General features: G+C 46.7%; 1 protein-coding gene and 2 long non-coding RNA genes across 6 annotated transcripts; 1 reads left to right on the top strand and 2 right to left on the bottom strand.

Moving 5' to 3' along the window:
• Positions 1–597: 597 nt before the first annotated feature.
• Positions 598–6694, bottom strand: LOC144320808 (spermatogenesis-associated protein 31E1-like). Its single transcript, XM_077909774.1, has 4 exons — positions 6371–6694; positions 5548–5617; positions 4963–5023; positions 598–4701 (listed from the first exon to the last, which is right to left on the bottom strand). Exons 1-4 carry the CDS (start codon positions 6554–6556, stop codon positions 657–659), a joined length of 4362 nt encoding a protein of 1453 aa, XP_077765900.1. The 5' UTR covers positions 6557–6694; the 3' UTR covers positions 598–656.
• Positions 6695–9417: 2723 nt separating this feature from the next.
• LOC144320812 (uncharacterized) lies at positions 9418–16013 on the bottom strand. The gene is made up of 2 exons (XR_013386452.1): positions 15912–16013; positions 9418–9858 (listed from the first exon to the last, which is right to left on the bottom strand). It is a non-coding gene; the product is annotated as an uncharacterized LOC144320812 (long non-coding RNA).
• Positions 16014–16090: 77 nt separating this feature from the next.
• Positions 16091–21827, top strand: LOC144320815 (uncharacterized). Of its 4 annotated transcripts, none has more exons than XR_013386456.1 (4): positions 16091–16489; positions 16913–17043; positions 19490–19688; positions 20415–21827. It is a non-coding gene; the product is annotated as an uncharacterized LOC144320815 (long non-coding RNA). The 4 variants fall into 4 exon arrangements; XR_013386454.1 differs by having other exon boundaries at positions 16091–16569; XR_013386455.1 differs by lacking the exon at positions 16913–17043 and having other exon boundaries at positions 16091–16569.
• The last annotated feature ends 229 nt before the right edge of the window (positions 21828–22056 follow it).

Genomic DNA, 22056 nt, shown 5'->3' with positions numbered 1-22056 from the left:
CTGGTCAGGGTGGCCTCTGCGCTCCCCACCCGCTCACACCTCAGAGCCGGGGGTGTCCTCGCCCTGTGCTGCCCCAGGGGACGAGGGGGTGCTGCCACTGAGTTGCGAGGGCCCCCGGCGTCAGCGGGGACAGGAGAGTCCCCTGCAGAGCCACCCTCTACCCCCGTCAGGCCCGGGGGGCATGGTTCCCCCACTCTGCACTCAGGGCCAGCCTCGCCTGCAGACCCCATGCCCCCCTCTGACACGGGGAACTGTCTGCCACCCGCCTGGAGCCCAGGGAGGGGAGGGGGAGGGGGCTTCTGTCTCTGCAAACCCTCCCTACGGCCCTCCCTACGGCCCAGGGTAGGGGCACCGCAGGACAGGATGGGCCCAGCTGGATCCTGGGGTGGGGGCCTTCCAGGCCTTGTTCCTCTTTTGTGTGTGGTCATAAGGACGGTGCTATGGAAACGGAAGGGGCATGAGGGGGCATGGGGAGCAGGCCGTGGGTTCACCCCCTCCAGGGCCCCATCCCTTCTGGAAGCCAAAGCAGGCACTGGGGAGAGCAGACTCCATCCCTCTCTTCCCCAGCAGGGCCCACACAGAGGGCAGCACCTCTCATGAGAAAAAAAAAAACATATATTTTGGGAAGCAATACAAATCGTGGTTCAAAGAAGCCATTAGCCCATGGAGGATGTGCTAACATGAGAAAAATAAGTTTTTCTCTGTACCGTATGCACAGTCCTACCAGGAAAGGCATGAAAGGCACACACTGACTGGCCAGACGAGACGTATCTTTGGAAGAGGCAGTGCCTTGGGCAGTGGGGGTGGGGAGGGTGGCCTGAGGCTCCTGGTACCATGGGCCTGTGCTGGCACGCTCTGCCTGGGCACCCCGCCACCCTGGACGGGAAGGCCCACCTGTTGTCCCTGCCTAGGATCCACTCGGCCCTGTTGGGACAGCTGTGGCCCTTGGGGATGGCTTGCTGATTGGAGGCCGTCTCTCTCATCACTCTCCTCTGCTCTTGGTAGGAAAGAACCCTGTGGTAGCAGACGTTGGGACCTGCTGCAGCCTGCTGATCCCTTTTGTAGCAGTTGCACTCCGGGGCCCGCAGTCCCTGGTGAGGCACCATTTTCTCCTCCAGGATCTGTCCCACGGCTGTCACGAGCACCTGAGCCTCAGCAGGCCCCCTGCCCACAGCCAACCTGCCTGATGCTCGGTTCCGGGCAGATGTTGGCGAAGGCTTGCCTTTTGGGCCGGGATCTTTCTGTCCTTTGCCTTTACCGGGAAAAATCCACTGCAGAAAGTGCCTCACCTTTCTTCTGAATTGGCTTTCTGGAGGAACCTCCTCCTTCTTCAGCAAGACGGGACAGAACTTGCTTCTTGAGGGCTCTGGGGATGCCTTGTCCAGGGAACGATGGTTCATCTCACTGATTTGGAAGACCTTTAGTTCTTCTACCTCTTCCTCATGCTCTCCTGCGTTGGGCCTCCTGTAGTACTCTCTCTCTTGAGCGGGGATAGACAACTTGCTCTGGCTCCTAGAGGGGGCCTGCAGGACCAGGGTCTCTGGCTGCCACTGGCTGTCCTGCCCACTCGATACGAGGCCAAGCAGCATCTGGGAAGTTGATGCGTCTTCACTGGACAAACTCTGGAAGTCAGACAGAGATCCCTGAGAAGCCAACATGTCTGCAGCAAGGAACATATTGGACTGACATTCTTGAAGAAGACTGTTGGTGGCACAATCTTGAAGAATCACCCCAGTTTCACAGTCTTCAAGAAGCACATTGGAGACGGGGGCTTGAGGCTGGTTCTCTGACTCTGCCAATCTCTGGACTGCAGACTCTCTAAGCTGTTCATCAAGGCATGGCTCTTCTGGGTCTTGGGAAACCAACTTTACAGATGCTGAGGGGCCATTACTGCCCCCAGAAGACCCCGATCTTCTCAGATCCACATGGATGGTTTGGTCATTAGGAAGCACACTGGGTTCTAAGGTGTCACCCCAAGCAGGGGCCTCCTCACTCTCTGCTGCCTCCCTGGACTCTTTGGCACTCAAAGACTGGGACTCTAAGTTGAGCTCTAGCACTGTTACGTTGCAGCAGGAGTCTCGTGAGGTCCAACCCCCCGTCTCCCTCCTTGGCTCACTGGTGGCCGTTGCTGGACTTGGACTTGACTCCAAGCTGCTATACTCAAAAGCCCCCAAGACAGTTTCACTGTGCCAGATTCTGCCCACAAAGCTGTATGTGAGGGTCTGAGAAGGTGGTCTGGCCTCCTGTCCAGCCACAGGGGCCTCTGGGGGCCCATGGCCCTCACCAAGTGAGATCCCTTCCAGGGTCTGTGGGATCTCCTCACATGTAGGCTGAGGGGCAGGGAGGGGGTTCTCTGAGGGGGGAACTGCTTCTTTTGTTATTTCCTTCTCCCCTCGATGGGGCTGAGGAGGTTTGCCCAAGAACTTGGCTTTTGAGCAGGCCTTAGATATGCTGGTGGCTGGGTGGGGAGTGGAGGACCAGGGAAAGATTGAGCCTTTTTTCAACTTAAAGAGATTTATGGGCTTGAGAACCTTGAGGGGTAGGCTCCATCTGTGCTTTACCCGGAACCTTATAATATGTGCTTCTAGCATCCGTTGAGTGTACGGGCTGAGGATGGAAAAATCGTGGGAAGTGGTCATGCAGGGTTTCCAACCCTTGGAAGTTGCTGGCTTTCCAGTTTTCCTGTGGATGCTTGGCTTGCCGGGAAGATCTGAGGCATGGTTGACAGCAAGCCTAGAGCGATGAATATCCACAGGGATCTGCCCCTCTCTGATCTGCCCCAACTTCCTGCCCAAATGGGTTCTCAGGATCTTTTCTGGATGCTTCTTGTCCTGGCTGCTTGTCGAGCGCTTCATCATATCTGGGTCTGACTCCTCAGAACCTTTTCCTGGCTCCTTCCACGGAGAAGTTGATGAGCCCCTGCATAGATCTTTCTGAATCTTCCGCACACTAGACCTTGTATCCTTGCCCAGCTTTTTTCCTGGCATGGTCCTTGCTGGGTTCCTGGACCCGGTCTTCTGCACAGCCTGGCAGCTTCGGTCTCTGGATGCAGAGGGCCACATGGGTCTGCGCTGACTGTGTGCCTGTGTCACCTTCAGGGCCTCGTCTTGAGGTTGGATCAGCTTCACAGACAGCTGGATTTTGTGGGGCAGGCCACTCTGGTGCCTCATGAACCTCTTCCAAAGGTGCCACTCCAGTTGCTCCCGGAGCTCAGGGCTGATCAAATCCTCGGGAAGAACAGAGATGGACTCATGGGCCTCAGGGTCCTGGTCATCTTGCAGAAAGTTGGGAGAGACTTGGTTAAAGACTTCCTGAGATCTTTTTACCACAGCAGGTAATGTCCTGTCCCTTTCTAATTGCTTCTTTAAAAAGTGACATTCCAGGTTTTGAATTGCAGTTGAGATGAAAGATGGTGTATTCTTCTCGGATGCAGGGCAAGGTATCCCCATCTTGGGTGGAGAAGGAGGCAATTCGATTGGAACAGAGGGTGCGAAGTGGGCCTGGGGCTGGGGCAGAGCCAGAGGCAGGGGCGGGGACTGGGACAAGATTGGGGTCAAGGGTTGGGGCTGGACCATAGCGTCAGGTAAGGACTGGGCTGGTGAAAGTTGTGAAGCTACGTTGGCCTGCATTGGGAGGGGCAAGGTCTGAGAGAGTTCATTGAATATGACAGACGGGAGCTCCAGTGGGGAACCAGCCATGCTGACAGTGGCCACCAGGGACTCACTGTGCAGAAAGGGGAGACCCCAGAAGAGCTGGCTGCATTTCTGCTGTAGATTGTCTCCCGAAGTCCCGTGATATGGAGGCTCTTCAGGACTGAGCAGCCGTTCTTGTATGCCTCTCATGCTCCAGAAGGATTGGCAACCCAGGGTGTCCTGCTTGTCACCTGGGGACTTGCACCTACTCCCCAAAGAGTTTAGGTGGTCATCTGGCCCTTCCTTCTTCCAAATCTTCAGTTCTATTCTCTTAGTGATTAGTATCTCCAGAAGCTTCTGGATATCGGGGTTGATGAAAGAGGGGATATTAGCCTCTACCTGTCTGTTGGTGGAGTCTCCCCAGAGCAAGACCTCTGGTGGCTGGTGGGACAGAGGCTCTTGCTGGGACTCTAAGTGTGTTGAAGTGGAGAAGCTCCAGGCTTTGGCAGTTGCCTGCCAGCAGGACAGGGCTGAAATAGGACAGCTTGAGTAGCCTAGGCCTGAGATGACTGGAACAGGAGAAGCTAACCAAGGAGTGCGTGGAGATGAACTCTGTGGGATGGTGCCCAGTGGGGGTGCCATTGAGTCACACAGAGGGAGAGTCAGAGTAGAGTCTGGCCATGCTGGGGCAGAGGAGTCTGTCAGAGCGGGAGTACAGGCCTCTGAAGAAGGGAGACTTGGCAGGGAAGGAGAAAGAGCAAGTGACTGGTGTGAAAAGCCATCCAGGGGAAGGAAAGACTCTGGTGGCCAAGAAGCACTCAGGGAGAAGTGTGAAAGAAGAGAAATTGAGGAGGTCGTTGGGCTTGGTGACAGAGTGGAGGCCAGAGGTAGAGGGCATCCAGTCAGAGGAGCGGGGGAAGGTGATGGGACCAAGATGGGAGCAGCATCTTCCCCAGGCTCGCTGCATGGCTGGTGGGCTCCAGCAGACGCTGCTTTGGACACCTCCTCAGGGGCTTCTTGATATAGGAGCTGATGAAAGGCCTCCTGGTCAGGGAACCTCCCCAGGTGGCTGCAGGAGGCAGGGGGCACCAGCTACAGCCAGGAGCAGACGTGGCCAGGAGGGTGGGTCCCACGGCCCTTCGCACCCCCACACCCACTTCACAGTGCTCCTGCAGTTCCTCACCCCAGGGCTTTAGCCACACTCTGTCTCCATGGCTCCCCTTTGCCCTCTCCCCCACCCCCAGGACAGCCCTAGGGTCCCTGCAGTGCTGGGCTCACACCATAGACTCTGGGAGGAGGACCCAGCAGAGAAGGGATAAAGATTCTTTACCTTTGGAGAAGGGAAATCAGTTCCCGAACCTCCTCCAGTTCTTGCAGGCAATCTCTGCAAGCTTGAAACAGGAGACTGGGTCATAGACGTGAAGGCAGGGGCCCAAGGGAGGAGGCTGGGTACAGTGTCCCTTTAGGGGAGACCTTTGTGGTTTAGACTCGGGAGTCCCAAACTTCAGTGTCCAGGGCCACATGCCACACAGTGACATCAAAGCTCATGATGGGGATCGCCTTGTCCTATACAGAGTACATCCCCATTCATGACCTTGTTGGGGGAGACAGGACTGGGTCACCTCACAGAGGACTCTGAGCAAAGTTGGACAACTTGTCCACAGTTGGAGCTAGAGGTTGACCAGGCCCTGCAGCCCCTGCTGGGCAACACCATGTCTGGCCCCTTGGGGCTTCGTTCTGGCCCAGAATCGAGGAAGCGTCAGGGTTCTGCTCTGCTTCCCAGGAGCCCCCACCAGGGCTCTGTTTCCCAAGGAACAGACTCGGGCCCCAGGATCCTGGAGACGGTGGGGCTGGGCCCTCGGAGCAGGAGGGATGGTGTACCTGGGGTGCGCAGGGCTCGGGGGCAGAGGCTCACCTTTCAGAGTCTTCAGAGTCTGGGCTTTCTTCTGGCTCCTGCTGCTCCTTCTCTGAGGCTCCACTCGATGCTGAGATGAGAGAACATGGGGAGACTGGGACCCCCTCCCTGCCCTCTGGAGCGAGCTGCAGATGCTCAGTGCTCATGAACAATGTGACTTCCTACATTTAACTAAGAGGGGAGGGGGCATGGGTTTCTTTCTTTTACTCATTTTCAAAGTAGATAAATACGTTTTCAGTTTTTCTTCTTTGAAGAATGTACAGAAGGATTTTCTACGTGAGAAATTCCTCTGTCACTGATCCTCTGCTCAAGAAACACACACATTCTCAGACCTGCAGCATCTGCGTTTCTTCAGGTAAGACCCTGCTCCCCGAGGTCAGAGCCCCACTCCAGCTGCTTCCTGGGGCCTCCTGAGCCCAGCGCTGCCCTTGATCAGCCCCGACAGAGCAACATTCACCTGAGACACCTGCCCCAGGAAGGTGGCTGGTAAACGGGTTCTCAGGGGCCTGATCTGTGCTAGAGATGGAGCCCTCAGCCATCCCGTCCTCGGCCACTGGTGGTGTGTGTTGAGGATGTTGTCCTGGGGCCCTCCACCACACCTGCACTCCTGGCCTGAGATCATCAGGTAGAGATCCTCGTGCCCCTCTAACCTCTTCCTGGTCTGGCCTGTCCCTGGACAGATGGTGTTCTGCTCTCTTCCTGGCAATGCATGTGCTGCTCTTTCCTACCTCAGGAGTCTCTCCAGTGATTCAGAAAAGTAGAAATACTAATAGAAAAGTGGATGGGATCATGCTCTACTGGGTCTGGGCTAAGGGTTCCTTACCTTCCTGCTGTTTCTGTGTTTCTCGTGTGGTGGTAAGGATGCATCATTCCGGAAGTAGGAGAATAACAGGAAGAAGAGTCCTAGTCCACACAGGAAGGTGAAGATGATATTAATTGCCCATGAAGTGGGACCGGAGCTCAGCCAACTAGCAATAATGTATTTCTGAGGGAAGAGGTAATTCTCCATCTCTTTTTTCTGAAATGCATTAGTGCCAGGTTGCACGGCTGCCTGCAGGCCACTAAACCCTGGGAGTGGACTTGGGGACAAGAGCCCCAGGCCCACATCACAGAGCTGTGGTCTGGTCACAAAGGGCTCCTGAGGGCAGTGAGGGGACAGAAGTAGTAGGACTGCAGCCCCTCCCTGCCACCTGGCTCTGCAGCTTCATCTCTCCACACTCCCCGGCCTGCCACTCCTCTTCTCTCCCCTTTGTCCATTTGCTCTTTGTCCCTCCCGGAACTCAAGTAATACCTGCTTCCCTTGAGATCTCTACTTGGGCTCCATCAATTTCATAGCTTCTAAAAATCTGGAGTCGTCCCTGAATTTTGGTTAATTCCCAGGAACTTTTGCTCTTTGGGTGCTATCTGTCTGCATCTCCAACGTCCCCACATACTATGTTTTTGCCTTGCATCACACCCTTAGCTGTGTGAGTTTTGGAAACATTTTAAAATGTTTTATTTCAATTCTCACTATCTTCAGCTAGAGGGACTTAGAAAATGAATAGTTACTCAAAATTTACAAAGCTAAATAAGTATAAAGCAGATTGAAATAGTTAAATCTTCAAAGTACTTTTTTTTTGTAAGTTTCTAGCATTTTTGCTTCTGAGATCAGTAGAGAGTGAATGGCAGAAACACTCTTAGAACATTCTCTGTAGACACACATACACACACTCACACACATTCTTTAACAAATCTGGCATTTTCAAATCTAAGAATCAAGTTCTTCTTTTGTTTTACTGTTTTATTTTTCAATTCCAAGGTTTCCCTTAGTAATTCTTGTAAGTTTGTATACCTTGAATATCTTCATTTTGCCTTCATTTTTGAAGGACAGATTTACTAGATATGGAATTTTGGGTTGACAATTTTTTAAAAAGATTCATTTATTTATCTTAGAGAGAGAACAAGTGGAGGGGGAAGAGCAGAGGGGGAGGGAGAAGCAGACCCCTCTCTGAGCAGAGAGCCAGACGTGAGGCTCGATCCCAGGACCCTGAGATCACGACCTGAGCTGAAACCAAGAGTCTGATACTGAACCGACAGGGCCACATAGGTGCCTCAACAATTTTTTTTTTCTTTCAACTTGTTGACTATTGTCATTTCAAGGCCATCCCTCATTGGTTCTGATGGGAAGTCAGTGGTTATTCTAACTGTGGTCCTCTGGAGTATGAAGAGAAGTTCTTGTCTTGCTTCAAAATTTCCACTTTGTTTTTCCACTGTGTTGTTTACATCACTGTTTGTGACGTATTTAAGAGCAGATCTGCTTCTTTTTATTTTATTGTAGGTAAACACTGAATCCATCAAATTCAGTGAGTTTTCAGCCATTATTTCTACAAATATTTTGTCTCCCTCCTCCTTTCTCCTTTCTTTCTGAGAGCACTCCCTTAAGTAGATAAGAATATCCAAATGATTCTGCATTTCTCACAGGTTTGCAGCAAAACACTACCCGAGACCCTGAATTTCTCAACATTCACGTTAGTATCTAGAAAGCAGCTTAGGTTCTGAGAATGTCTTTGATACGGAGTGTTTTGCTGGCATCGCTGAAAGCTGCCTGTGTGACGATGTGCTCGTGCACATCTATTCTGACTATAGTGGGGCTGTGAGTTAGGGCCATTGCTTTGGAAAACGCTTTATCATGACCTGGTACAGGCTGAAGAGAGTGGGCCTTTGACAGAGCGATTCCAAGGCTAGAGCTGGAGAAACTCCCCCATTTTACAAAAGCAAAAAATGGGGAACAACCCAGTCTAATCGAGTGGGAAGTCCGTGCTCTGCAATATGCCAGAGTATCATGCTCAAGTCAAAGGACATGAACTATAGCTAAACATTGTAAAAGCAAGTTATGTAGACACACTACTGAGGAAGAAATAAAACACAAGCGACTTGCAGAAAATTTATGCAGGATGATTCCATTTGTTCTAGTTTCACAACTATACGATACAAAATAACGTGTTATTTAGCAATGCATTTACTTTAGTAAAATTATAAAGAAAATACTGAGAGTGATGAACAGGATTGAGGAACGGGGTGGGGAGGGAAGTACAGACACCTCCAAAGATGTGGACAATACCGCAATTCTTAGGTTGGGATGTCTATGGGTTTTCTTTTCATTATCCCTTACATCTTCTATAATAATTTATAAATGTTAACATAACTTTTAAATGTCAAGACACTTCATGGTAATGTAAACAACCCCACTGGAAATAAAACTGAACATAGCAAAAATAAAATGCCCGACAGCCTCATAAGGAAGGGAGCAGAAAAAACGATTATAGGGATGCTTTGTGCTCTAGAGCAGTCTTTGTTCTCAACACCTTGAAGACCCCAGCATGACTTTGAGTGTTGAAGCCGTGCATTGCCCATTTCCCCACTGCCCTGTTTACAATAAGCTGGATTCAAATAAGATCACCTTCTGATAGTTTCCAAACCTGAAATAGTAAAACGCAGATCTGTGACTCTTAGTGGATGGCACTTGCTTCCTCTTGGCTAGAGATTTTCAGCAGTAAATGAAGGTATTGAGCTGTGGCTGTCACCCTGGCTGTGCTCTGATTATGCCAGGCAGCGGGACCTGGATCTGGCTGGCACACCATCCAGGCTCTTGGAGCAAGGTGACCGTGACTTGACAAAAAACAGATCAGACCAGACCTCACGCTTGTGGTGAGCTTTTATTAAAGCAAAGAGGAGGAGGTGCGAACGTATCTGAATTTAGGCCAGGGACTCTGAGGCGAACAAGCCCTGAGCTTGCCAGGTGACCCACAGAAAAGTACTTCTCATAAATAAAACATGGAGAAAAGTAAAAATGTGAGATATATAGCTGCCTTTGAAGAAATTTAGATATGCTTTTCATGTTTGGAGCATTTTTCTTGTTTATTTATAAATACTGATCTTAATATTTATGTATAATACGTATCTTTTTAGAAGAAAAACACCATTTCTACATATTTACGCTGGGTAGACATTGAGCTGTGCCTTTTTGGAGCTGGCATGATGTCCTTCATGACAACACTGATGCTCACGGAGACAGACTGCATCCCTGATTCCCTCTTCCTTGGCGCTTCATCTGATACATCATAAGTTCTGTGCCGATGGAACACTTGGTGTACCATCTTACTTTTTCTGTGATGAACGCCAGGATTTGATAAATGCTTTACCTGGGAGTGCTCATTCAATAGCGCAGGTTATAACATTCAGTTCTTTAGTGCCCTGTGTGTCATCTATTCAAATTCACGTGGGTAAATTGAGGGCCTGCCCAAGCTCTGGGCCCACATTATAGGATATTCCCTGAAAGAGACAAGAACATCCAGATAATTCTGCATTTCTCCCAGGCTTGCAGTGAAATGCTGTCCAAGAAACTAAATTTCTTAATACTCATGTTAGTACCTCATGTTAGAAAGTAGTTCAAGTTCCAACATAAACATTTTTGTGAATAAAGCCAGCTCAATGAGACCTGCAGGATCTTTTATTGTCCTTTTCACAATACAGAGGATGCTTTTGCCGCATATGATCTATATCCTTTCAATTTGCCGCTTTGCCTCACTACCTAAGACCTCCATCGACAGAGCAAAGTGCACACTCTGGAGGATATGGTAATGTGTTTTCAGTCTTCAGATTCGCTAAACTAAAACATGATGCTGGAAAAAGAGCAGGATAACAGGTGCTCTCATTTATGCTGGTGAGGTGTGAGTGGTTGTCATCTACTCCAGAATATTCCAAGAAGAGATCTTGAATTTTAAAAATAGGCTTGTGTGTATGTTTTTAGAACACTGAAAAAGTATGGAGCCCAGAAAAGCAATCCTCAACAAGACGAAAAGACAATCTATCAATGGGTCCCAGGAAGGCCAATCAAATGACTCTCAGGATCAAAAGAAGATATGTGACAAAAGGTCAACGATTTGGGTTATTTTAGTCTTTAAGCAACAAAGTAAAGAAGTGACCATCCCTCTCTATATATATTGGGAGATTTTTATGAAAATGGCACTAATTGGCTTCTTGCATCCTCAGAAGCCCAAGGAAGTTGAAGTGGACCTGAAGGAGGTTTTACTAAGACATTGGAACATACTAAATATCAAGTTTGATAAGACCTGTTCTATTAAATCAAAGAACTTAAAGATTCTGATTCTGACTTTTGAGAGAAAGGGAACAATGCATGGATCTTCCTTGACAGTGAGATATTTACTTGTATTTTGGGGGCCTGGGCTCTGATGCTTCCAGTATGATGTTTATGCTCCATTTCAGCAAGTTTCCTTTAAAATGCATCTCTCTGGGCAGACTTGACTCAGAACAGCTCAGCTGGCTCCAGTGATCCCAGCTACAGTCACCAAGCTGACTGGTTGGCCACATGTGTTTCTACCTGTGCAGTTGATTGTATGAGGACGTATGTGAATTTTGTGTGGTCATGTTTTATATGATAATAATGATGTTTGTCCTTTTCTGGAGAACATAGAAGGTGGAGCATGAGTTTTCAGAGGTCTGAAGCAGAAATTGATAAATCAATGCTATTGCTACATTCTCTCTACCCCTTTTTAAAAATGGGCAGTGTGGGGCACCTGGGTGGCTCAGTGAGCATTTGCCTTTGGCTCAGGTTGTGATCCCGGATCCTGGGATTGAGTCCTACTTCTCCTTCTGCCCATGTCTCTGCCTCTTTCTCTCTCTCTCTGTGTCTTTCATGAATAAATGAATTTTAAAAATCTTAAAAAAATAAAATGGCTCAATGTGATCCAGAAACGGACTGAGACTAATTCCTAACCCTATTTAAATTAAAAAAATTATTTTGAGGGGTGCCTGGGTGACTCGGTTGGTGAAGCATCTGCCTTCAGCTCAGATCATGATCCTGGGGTTCTGGGATCGAGCCCCTGGTTGGGCTTCCCACTCAGCCAGGAGTCTGCTTCTCCTTCTCCCTCTGCCCCCCCTCCCTGCTCTCTCTCACTCATTCACTCTCTCTCTCTCAAATAAATAAAATCTTAAAAAAATTATTCCGAGCAAACCCTGTGCTTCTCTGAAACTCCTAGAAGTTCATGCAATTTATTCAACAGTAGACACCCATGGACCACTCCTAGGTGTCCCACTGGTGCTAAGAGCCGACCATCCCTTCAAGTGGTACATAACATCAGAAATGCAAAATAATATTTAAACTCTTCAAAGAAAGCTCTTTTGGATTATTGCTTTAATAAAAATGTACAATTTACTTAACCATTCTGAGCCCTGGCCATCTCCCTAAACAGACAAGGGAAGGTCAGCTGTAGTCAGTGATTTTGTCCCCTTAGCTGTGTCCATAAGTAGACAACACCCCACAGACACCATCATGGTCACAGCCAGATTGACATCCAGCCCTGATGCCAAGAAATCCTGCAGCACCAGACATTGCCTCAGCAACACATTCTGATGCTGGGTTGATTGCTCCTGCCCGTTTTCATATTCATGCTCTACGTAAAGGCATTCATTATATACCCGTGCCATAAATATTCAGAAGAAATCCAATGAGTGGGTAAGAGAAGATGTCCTTGAAAATACTTTCCAAGGGAACACTTTTTAAAGGGGACAGATTCCCCCCCCCCCCTTTTTGGCATGTATAGGAGGATGGGTTGTTCTCTACTTTCTTCATTATCATTTTGAAAATTCAGATGTCATGATGACTCACTGGCATTTCATTTTGCTTAATTGTGCAGCCTTTCTTATCATTCTTTTTTTTCCTTAAAGATTTATTTATTTGAAGGAGTGAGAGAGAGCAAGAAAGCACGAGCAAGGAGGGGGCAGAGGGAGAGAGAGGATCTCCAACAGACTCCCTGCTTAGCTCAGAGCCTGACTCCAGGCTCGATCTCATGACCCTGAGATCCTGACCTGAGCTGAAATCAAGAGTCAGGCACTTAACTGACTGAGCCACCCAGGTGCCCCATCATTGTTTCTTTTACGAGTCAGCCAGCCATGAGTATATACACTTATTTCTTCGTTGTGCATCTCCACCCTGCTCAATCTGACCCACTCATTACCCTGATAAGGGTGGTAATCAGAGCTCCCAATCCATCCCATGAACAGCTGAACCTGGAGCCACGTGCCCTGTACCTGGTGGGAATTCCAGCGTGAGTTGCCTTGCTTCTGAGCTTCTTGACCAGGCTCATCTCTGTGAGATAATACCATGCTAGCTTGGGGATGAGAGTCATTCTTAATAATCACCATTTTGGTTGACACTGCTATTCTTTATGCTCTGGCTTACTCTAAGTGTGTGATGGATAGTCTATCAACAATTCCCCAAGGGAAAGAAAACCACCAGATGAGCTCTTTAGCTGGTAGCTCTGTGCAGGAGAATCAAATCCAGACTGGCTTGCTCAGAGTTTGGAGAAAACTGACAACCTGGTTCCACCGCCTCCAGGAGAAGCAAATCACATTCTCATATTTTGTTGATGTATGATTACATATCCCTTCTTAGATGCAGTAGTATATGTTTTTTACTTGATTAATTTTATTCTTTATTATCACTTTTCATACTTTTTCATGTAGTTACTGGATTTTCACTTTGCTTTTTTTCCCCTAGGTTTTAGTTTATAGCCTAGTCCTTTTCTATACTTTCTTTAAAGGTGCATTATTGTGAATTTACTAGAGACTTTTGTTAGAGATTTTATAATTAACAACCAAGGCACATGCCAGTAATTTTGAATAAATATGATGCCCACCTTCCATACTTTATTCATTCTTTTTTTTTCTTAATTATAAATGTTAAGTACTTTCTGTGTTGGGGTTCTAAGATGTGTGTGTGTGTGTGTTGAGAGAGAAAGAGAGAGATAGAGACAGAGATGGACACAGAAAGAGATTTATTTTAAAACATTAACTCATTGTGAAAGCTGGCAGGTTTGAATTCTGCAGGTTGGTGGCAGGGAAGACCTGATGTGGCAGCTTGAGTCTAAACTCTGGAGGCAGAATCCCTTCCTCTCTGGAGGATCTTAGTCTTTTCTCTTAAGGCCTTCAACTGATTAGTTGAGGCTCATCCACATTACAGAGAGCAATCTGCTTTTCTCAAAGTTTACTAATTTAAATGAAAATCACATATAAAAATATTTTCACAGCAACATCCAGAGAGGTATTTGGTCAACTCTCTGGGTACTCTGGCCCACACAAGTTGTCACATATAAGTAACCATCACAATGAACCCCTGTTGATTTAGCACCCACACATCTCTTTGAGTCATGCTTAATCTCCAAATAAAGACACTAACAAGGTTATACTTCTGTCTAACGTGATACAATTATCCCACGTACAACTTAAAATGCACTAATACATTCTTTAGTGGAGGATACAAAGTCCTTGGAGATGTCCCCTCTTCTCCCTATAACTTCAATAGGATGGTGTAAAATCCATATATCTATGTTCTCTGATAAGAGACTGAAAGAAGGAAGAAAACAAAGATACAGATAGACTCACACAGAAATATTCATAACAAAATAAGAAAGAAATACTCATAAGAATTAGAGTCCCGGAATACCTGGGTGGCTCTGTCAGTTAAGCATCCGACTCTTGGTTTTGGCCCAGGTCTTGATCTCAGGGTTGTGAGATCGAGCCCCTGGTTGGGCTTCATGCTCAGTGGGGGGGTCTGCTTGAGATTCTCTCTCTCCTTCTTCTCTGCCCCTCCCCCTGCATGCACTCTCTCTTTAAATAAATAAAATCTTGAAAAAAAAAAAGAATTAGAGTTCTTATGTCTGTAACTGGTCACAAGGTCAAGACTGGTCTTAGAACTACTACTGCTGCTCATTTTGTATTATGTTTGCTGTCAGCAAGCACCTCAGCCAGTCATAGTTTTTTATCTGGTGGTGACCCAATCCTTTATTCCTGTCCATTGTCTGGACAATTAATAGTCCTGACTGGATTGGATTGGTGTAGTTTTTCACTGACTTTAATTACAGTGCTTAGTGGTACTGAGAGATGCCTCTGGAATCTCCAGTACTGCACACATACCCTTCTTTTCCTCCACGGTGGATTAACAGTCTCATTTTTCTGTGTAGTCAGGATCATTAAACACCTTAAGTCTCATCCTTTATGTGTTTTTTTCAAAGGCCTGAGGAGCCCAAGGTGGCCAAGAAGCAGTCTTAACTGTTTAATGGAATCATGGTCATGTCTCCTGGCGGTAGCATTCTATTTGAGCTACAGCCTCAAGATCCACAGATCATGAGGTCACAGAAACAAGAAGCAAAGATTTCCTAGTGACATCACTAGAGTAATACAGATGCCACTCTCATTTCTAGCTCTATCTTTCTTGACCCATGAATCCTGACTGTGGGAGAAACAGCATCATATATTGATGCATTATTTAGAGCATACCCAGTCCAGGAGAACCTTGCCCTGGGACTAGTTTGCTCAAGTTATTGCCATCCAGCCAGCACTGTAACTGAGTCTTCAAAAAGTCATTTCACTGTTCTAGCAAGCCAGTTGCTTCAGGATGGTGGAAAACATGGTAAGACCATGAATTCCACCATCAAGGACCCATTGTTGCACTTCCTCGTATATGAAATACATTCCTTGCTCAGGAGCAATGCAGTATAGGATACCATGCCAATGGGTTAGGCATTCCATAAGACCAAGGACAGTAGACTTAGCAGAAGCACAATTTGCAGGGAAGGCAAATACATATCTAGAGCAAGTGCCGATTACAGGAAGAACAAAACAAACATTTCCTCTTCCATGATGAACGTAACATGGTCCAGTGTAATCAACCTGCCACCAGGTAGTTGGCTGATCACCCTGGGGAATGGTGCCATATTGGACTCTGCCACCATCAGATTGGGCATGCAGCAGTGGTTCATAGCCTCATTGGACCTGGTAAGTGGAAATAAGTGTTGCTGAGCCCATACGTAATCTCTTCCACTGTGGCCACTTTGTTCATGAGCCCTTTGAACAATGACGAGGGCGGTTGGAGAAAAAGGAAATAGTAGCCACGGAACAAGTCATCCTATGGACTCTATTAAAAGCTTTTGTGCTGTCACCCTTTGCTGAGCATTGACATGAGATATAAATATATTCACATTTTGTAGCCACTCAGAGAAGTCCATCCATAGACCTTTTCCCCAATTTTCCATCACCAATTTTCCAGTCATGTTCAAGTCTTTGACCATCCAGCCAAACCATTGGCTGCAGCCCCTGAATTGATATAAAATTGCAGCTGTCTACTTGTAGCTCATACCTACATATATGCCAGAACTACCTATGATCCAGGTACAACTCTTCTCTTCTTCTGTCAACTGATTATAAGTAACTCTCTATGAGGAGGCCATAGATGCATAATGGAAGAGGAGGCAGCGTGCCAGGAGTGGGGACCATGAACATTTGGGCAACATCTTTGTGTAACTTACCCACCCAGGTCTGCCTGGGCCCAACCATGTATATGTCAGTCCCATTGGATGATGGAATGCTGTTTTAAATGTTCACTTTGTGACATCATGGGTCGAGTGACATCCACCCACTTGATGGGTGGGTGTCACAATGGGGGTCAAGTTGAGGTCACATGGTAACTGGGTGGCCCAAGGTTAAGTATCTCTACTAAGCTCTTCTAACAGATTATAAGCTATTTCTCAAAAGAAGAGTAATTATCCAAAGAGGATGGCAGGGCTTTGTCCCCAAATCCTAAGGTCCTCTATTGAAAATCGCCTATAAGAACTTGCCAAAGTTCCAAATGGCAACCCTATCTACCACTGCCACTTCAAGCACCATTGGAACTACTGGATCATGTGGACTGAGTGGCAGAGCAGCTCGTACAGCAGCCTGAACCTGTTGCAGAGCCTTCTGTTGTTCTGGGTCTTACTGAAAACTAGTAGCTTTTTGGGTCGTTCAGTAAATGGACTGGAGTAACACATCTAAATGAGGACTACTTTGCCTCCAAAAGTCAAAGAGGATCACCAGGCATCACATCTCTTTCATGGTTGTAGGACAGGTCAGATACAACAAGTTATCCAAGTTAGAAGGGACATCTTATTGTGCCCCACACCACCAGGCCCTAGAAATTTCACTGAGGTAAAAGGCTTCTGAAATTCGTCTGATCCATTTCCCACCCTCTGACACACTAATGTCTTACCAGTAAGTCTACAGTAGTTGCTACTTCTTGCTCACGATGTCCAATCAGCATAACATCATCAGTGTAATGGGCCAGTGTGACAGCTTATGTGGAAGGGAAAGGCTGTCAAAATCCCTGTGAAGTAAATTATAACATAGAGTTGGAGAGTTGATGTGCCTCTGAGGTAGGACAGGGGAGGTGTATTGTTGGCCTGGCCAGCTGAAAGGAAACTACTCGTGGTTTTTACTAACAGGTTGGAGGAGAAAGCATTTTTCAGGTCAATAGTTGTATATTCGATTGCAGGGGATGTGTTGATTTTTCCAAGCAATGAAACTACATCTGCTGCAGGAGCACAGAGTCACCATCTGATTAAACTTATGAGAATCCATAGTCATTATTCCGGGATCCATCTGTTTTCTGCACAGATTTAATAGGTGAGCTGAAGAGGGGAGGGATTGGCTGTCACCACCTCTGCACCCCTCAAGTCCTTGATGGTGGTGCTAATCTCTGCAATCCCTCCAGGAACATACCAGTACTTATGGTTTTCTACTTTCCTACAGTACAAGCAGTTCTAGTAGCTTTCACTTGGCTTTCTCACCATAATAGTACTTACTCAATAGGCCATGGAATCAATGCTGGGATTCCGGCAGTTGCTGAGAATGTCTTTCCAGTTATGCATTCCAGACTTGGGAAAATAACCACAAAATAAATTCAGAGATCCACTGGACCAACTCTGAGATCAGCCTGAGATAAATTCCATTGACTCTCTGATTTCCATAAGCTTCTACTCTGATTGGTGGACGACAGGAATGTTTTGAATCTCCTGAAATTAATGAGAATTCAGAGCCAGTGTCCATAGTCTCTGAAAAATCTGATTATTTTCTTTTTTGCAATGCATAGTAACCCCATAGGGAAATCTGGGTGAAGGATTAACAGTAAAGTTTTCGCAGTGTAGCAGAGTCACCCCTCCTGGCTTTCCATCTGTTCAAGGGGTATTGGATCTGTAAACTGGGTTGAGTCTGGGAATTGACAGAGAAGCCATGCCTCTGTTTTTATGATTCAGGTTAAGATTTGTTCACTTGACCTAGGATTCTTCTGCTCATACAGATCAAGTATCAGACTTCGCATTTCTTTCATTTCTAGGAAGGCAATGGCCAAGCGGCCAATGCCATGGGTCTCTGTGTCTCTGTTCTGATTGCTGAGTTGACTTTGCTGCCTACTATGGCCATCACTGCTTTAGCTATAGAGTGCTGCCACTTGGCCCATGCCACCTTGAATCCAATTGATTCTTTTGCATTTAGGTTTTCCAATTATAACTACAATTCCCACCTAGGATCTGGCCTACAGCAAAGAGCAATACAGAACACTTCAAGGATTTGGGGCTCCATTTGCTAATAATTTTTTTCTCATAGTCCTGGTGAAAGGTATGTCTCTGGTTCCTCTCAGGGTGGGTTAGGATACCTCCAATGACAAGTACACTCTCACTTTCCCAGCCTCTGCAACAGACTGAATCTGATGTCCTCTAAAGTCTATATGCTGAAATTCCAATCGCCAGTGTGATTGTCTTGGGAGGAGGTCCTTGGGGAGCCCTCATGAATGGAATTAGGGCCTTTAGGGAAGAAATTCCAGAGACGTCCCTTCCTCCTTCTGTCAAAGGAGAAATTGACAATGTGCAACCCAGAAGCCAGCCCTTGCCAGAAGCTGACCACACTGACCACACTGGCATCCTGATCTCAGACTTGTAGACTCCAGAACTGTGAGAAATAAATGACTTTATTTAGTGTCAGCCACTTTTTGGGTTATGTTTCAGCCAATCAACCAATTGAACAAACTGTTAGGACCTGTTCCAACCCAAAGCTGCAACATTAGATGCAGACTCTCTGCTTACCGGGTCTGTATTGACAAGTCTGTTCTGATCTGTTTCATATTCCTTCTACCTTCAACCCATGCTCTTAATATTCATTTCTACACACCTTCTTTTTTTTAATGTGTGCATGTACTGGAGAAATCACATATCCTTCCAGAAGCTCATTGCCCCTGCTCAGAGGTCATACTTTGTACCTTCTGGGGTCTGCTGGTAATTCAGTGTAGTTGTAGGTTGGGAAGCGAAGAGGAGTGATGGGGTTGAGCCTTGAAAAGAATCAGCAATGTCTTGCAAGTTAACTCCCTACTTCAGGGAGGCCATTATAGCTTTTTAGGGATAAAGCAGGATCAATCTTCCCAGATGAGGGTGGAGCAGATCCATCTATGGGCAGAGCAGACTTATCAGAATTTGGGAGTTCAGGTGGTTCCAGATTCATGAATATCTTCCCAACTGTCCCCACATCAATTCTCAGGATTTTCCTTCCATAGCAGACACTGTGCAAGACAAATTCTGTTGGTGTTGTAATTCACTCCCTTACAGGACAAGATTCTGGGTTTTGCCAAGTAATATAATGCTGTACAGCAGTGGTCTTAATGCCCATGAAGCTATGACATGGGAAAATATGGCAGGATGGCTGCTGGTCTCCTGGGCTCTGGCCTGAGGACAGCCTTTCCCCTAAACCATGCCAGAAGATGATAGCTTTTGTTTCTTCTGGTGTGACTTTGCTATAGAGTGTCGAAATCCTTTTATACTCAGCCCTCTTTTAGGATGTGGCAACTTCCATGCCAGCTTGGTACACACTGGAAGCTCCTGTGAAGTTTTAAAACTCATTTTCCTGGCAGAGAGTCAGCCTCATTGGTCTGGGGTGAGCTGGGTATCAGGACTTCTCCAAGCTCTGCTGGTAATTCCAGCCTAGTGATTCACACTATACTACAAAGATGAGGAGGTGCTGACCTTCCACAGGTTGGTGAATTCCAGTTCATAATATCATTATGTTTGTCATTATGTTTGATTAGGTTTCACCGTATTTCGTACCCTGGTGGTCCTGGTCAGATTCCGGATGTGACCTCTGGGCTCATGTCTGCTGCCTGTGTTCCTGCCTCCTCGGCCTGAGGTCCTGAACGGCTCCCCTGGAGGGAGTCCTCAGCCCAGATCACAAGTCCTGACCCAGAGAAGCGATTTTTGGATTCAGAGAACCCAAGCAGAGTCATGAAAGTACTGAAATTCTTCTTCAGTTGCAACGCATCATCTCATACTCCCATGATTCCTCTGAGATCAGACGGTCCCTAAGACGTGTCTGCAGGATGAATGAGCTGAGACTCTGGGGCCAGGGTGCCCACTTAACAACAGATTCAGCCTCTGGCATGTCATGCTCATGCCGTGAAAATTGACTCCCTCTTCCCCTGAAACCATGTGAAAGAAAATGAACAGGGATCCCTGGGTGGCGCAGCGGTTTAGCGCCTGCCTTTGGCCCAGGGCGCGATCCTGGAGACCCGGGATCGAATCCCACATCGGGCTCCCGGTGCATGGAGCCTGCTTCTCCCTCTGCCTGTGTCTCTGCCTCTCTCTCTCTCTCTGTGATTATCATAAATAAAAAAAAAAAAAAAAAAAAGAAAATGAACAAATCAACATGTAGCCACATAGATTATCCCAAACCAGTCTGGGGTGGGAATACATCTCATTTGGGCTGGGTTTGGACTGCACCTGCTTTGCAAGTCTGTTGTCATTTCATTATACAGTTGGAATGTCACCCCTGTCCTTGGGTGAGTGACATTCATCTCTCCTCCCAGGCCCTTTTGTCTCTCCTCCCTTCTAGCTTTCCATGATCTGACTTGTTTTATGGTTACTGGTTTATGTGAACTAAATCATGCATTTTATAAGAGCTGACATGTTTGTCTAACTCAACTTTGTCCCTCACCTTCAGTTTTCTTTTATGCATAGGTCCTGTGGATGCTGCTGGTCAACAAATGGTTGTGGAATTGAGCTGCAGTGACTGGAAGTCCCGATAAGGCCAGAATCATAGGGGAGAGTGAGGCTCCCCTGCTGGCACATACACGCATGTACGTGCTGGACCCAGTATCAGGGATTTCCAGAGGGCCCCCCCCTCAACGTTCGACGATTTACCAGGACTCCTGGGACTCAGCATATAGAGCATATAGTTTGACTCACAGCTGTCATCTAAAGTCTACAAAGCTAAACCAGTAAAGGGAAAAAGTCTGGAGGAAAGTTCCAAGAGTCCTCCCCCATTGGACTCCCATGGCATAACTCGATTCCTCCAGCAGGGAGTTATGAGTTGTAACATGTGTCCTGTTACCAACCATGGAAGCTAGTTTGAGTCTATGCGTCCAAGGTTTTCATCAGAGGTTGGTCCTGTCGGCACCTTCTGCCCACCCCGTACTGAGATTCCAGACTCCCAGAAGGAAAGCAGGTGCTCAGCGTAACCACATTGTCTGTCCCAACAGTTTAGGCAGCGTGAGCCGCTACCCTCAGCACAATAGCAGGAGCTCTGGCCAAATCCAAGTTCCCGGACCGCAGATGGGAATCGACCTGCTAAGAGCATGTCTAAGGGCAGCAGCCAGGCCTGCTGTGTCCGCTCTTCTCTGCTCATCTGTCAATCACATTTGAGTCTACAGTATCTCGCACATTCATTCACGTGTCCACCTATTTTCATATGATCTCCTCCACTGTGTTGGGTGTGGGAGACAAAAATGTGAACAAACAAACAAACTCTTTTTATCAAAGAGGTCACTGTCCCTTACAGGAGATTGACAAAGAAAGGAACAAATATAATACCACATGGTCAGTGCCGACACGATTAACGCATCTGAGAATGCCTGGCTGGATGTATACTGCAAGTCGGAACCTAATTACTGCTGCTTATCAAATTTACAGTATGAAGTGTGCACATAAAATTTGACAGTTTGACAAATGTCTAGGAAATTAATTTACACCTTTATGTGTTTTTTGATGTGCGCAGAGGAAGAAGAATGCTCTCTGAAAGTTCACAAGCCCTAAGGAGTTGGAAAGCAAGGCATTGTGGGATTTCCTTCTACAGGGTCTAACTTTGGGACTAAGAGTTGGCTTTCTGTAAAGTTACTTTTTAATGAGACTTAACACAGGAAATGATCTACATCAGATAAATCCCAACTGACAGACTACAAAATACCTGACCAGTACTCCTTAAAAAATGTTAATATCATCAAAATCAAAGCAAGTCTGAGAAACTATCACAATGTAGAGGAGACCTAATGACTAAGTGTAATGTGGTATCCTAAATGGAGTACTGAGACAGAAAAGGGACTTTACAAGGAAACATGAGGAAATCTAAATAAAGTCTATCAATTTTAATTAATAGTAATGTAGCAATATTGGATCACTGATTGTGACAAATGTATCACACTAATGTAGGATGTTAATAATGAGGTGACTGGATGTGGAGTATATGGGAATGCTCTGTACTCTCTTCACAAGGTTTTTGGAAATCTAAAACTATTATACAATAAAAAGTTCACTAAAAAAAAGGGGGAATTGATCTACAGATTCAGCCTGGTTCAGAAAAGCCTAGGCCATTTGCCAGTGAGAT

This window comes from Canis aureus, chromosome 1 (assembly GCF_053574225.1).
Source record: "Canis aureus isolate CA01 chromosome 1, VMU_Caureus_v.1.0, whole genome shotgun sequence".
NCBI classification, from domain to species: domain Eukaryota; kingdom Metazoa; phylum Chordata; class Mammalia; order Carnivora; family Canidae; genus Canis; species Canis aureus.
This window is presented reverse-complemented; position numbering and strand designations above follow the sequence as displayed.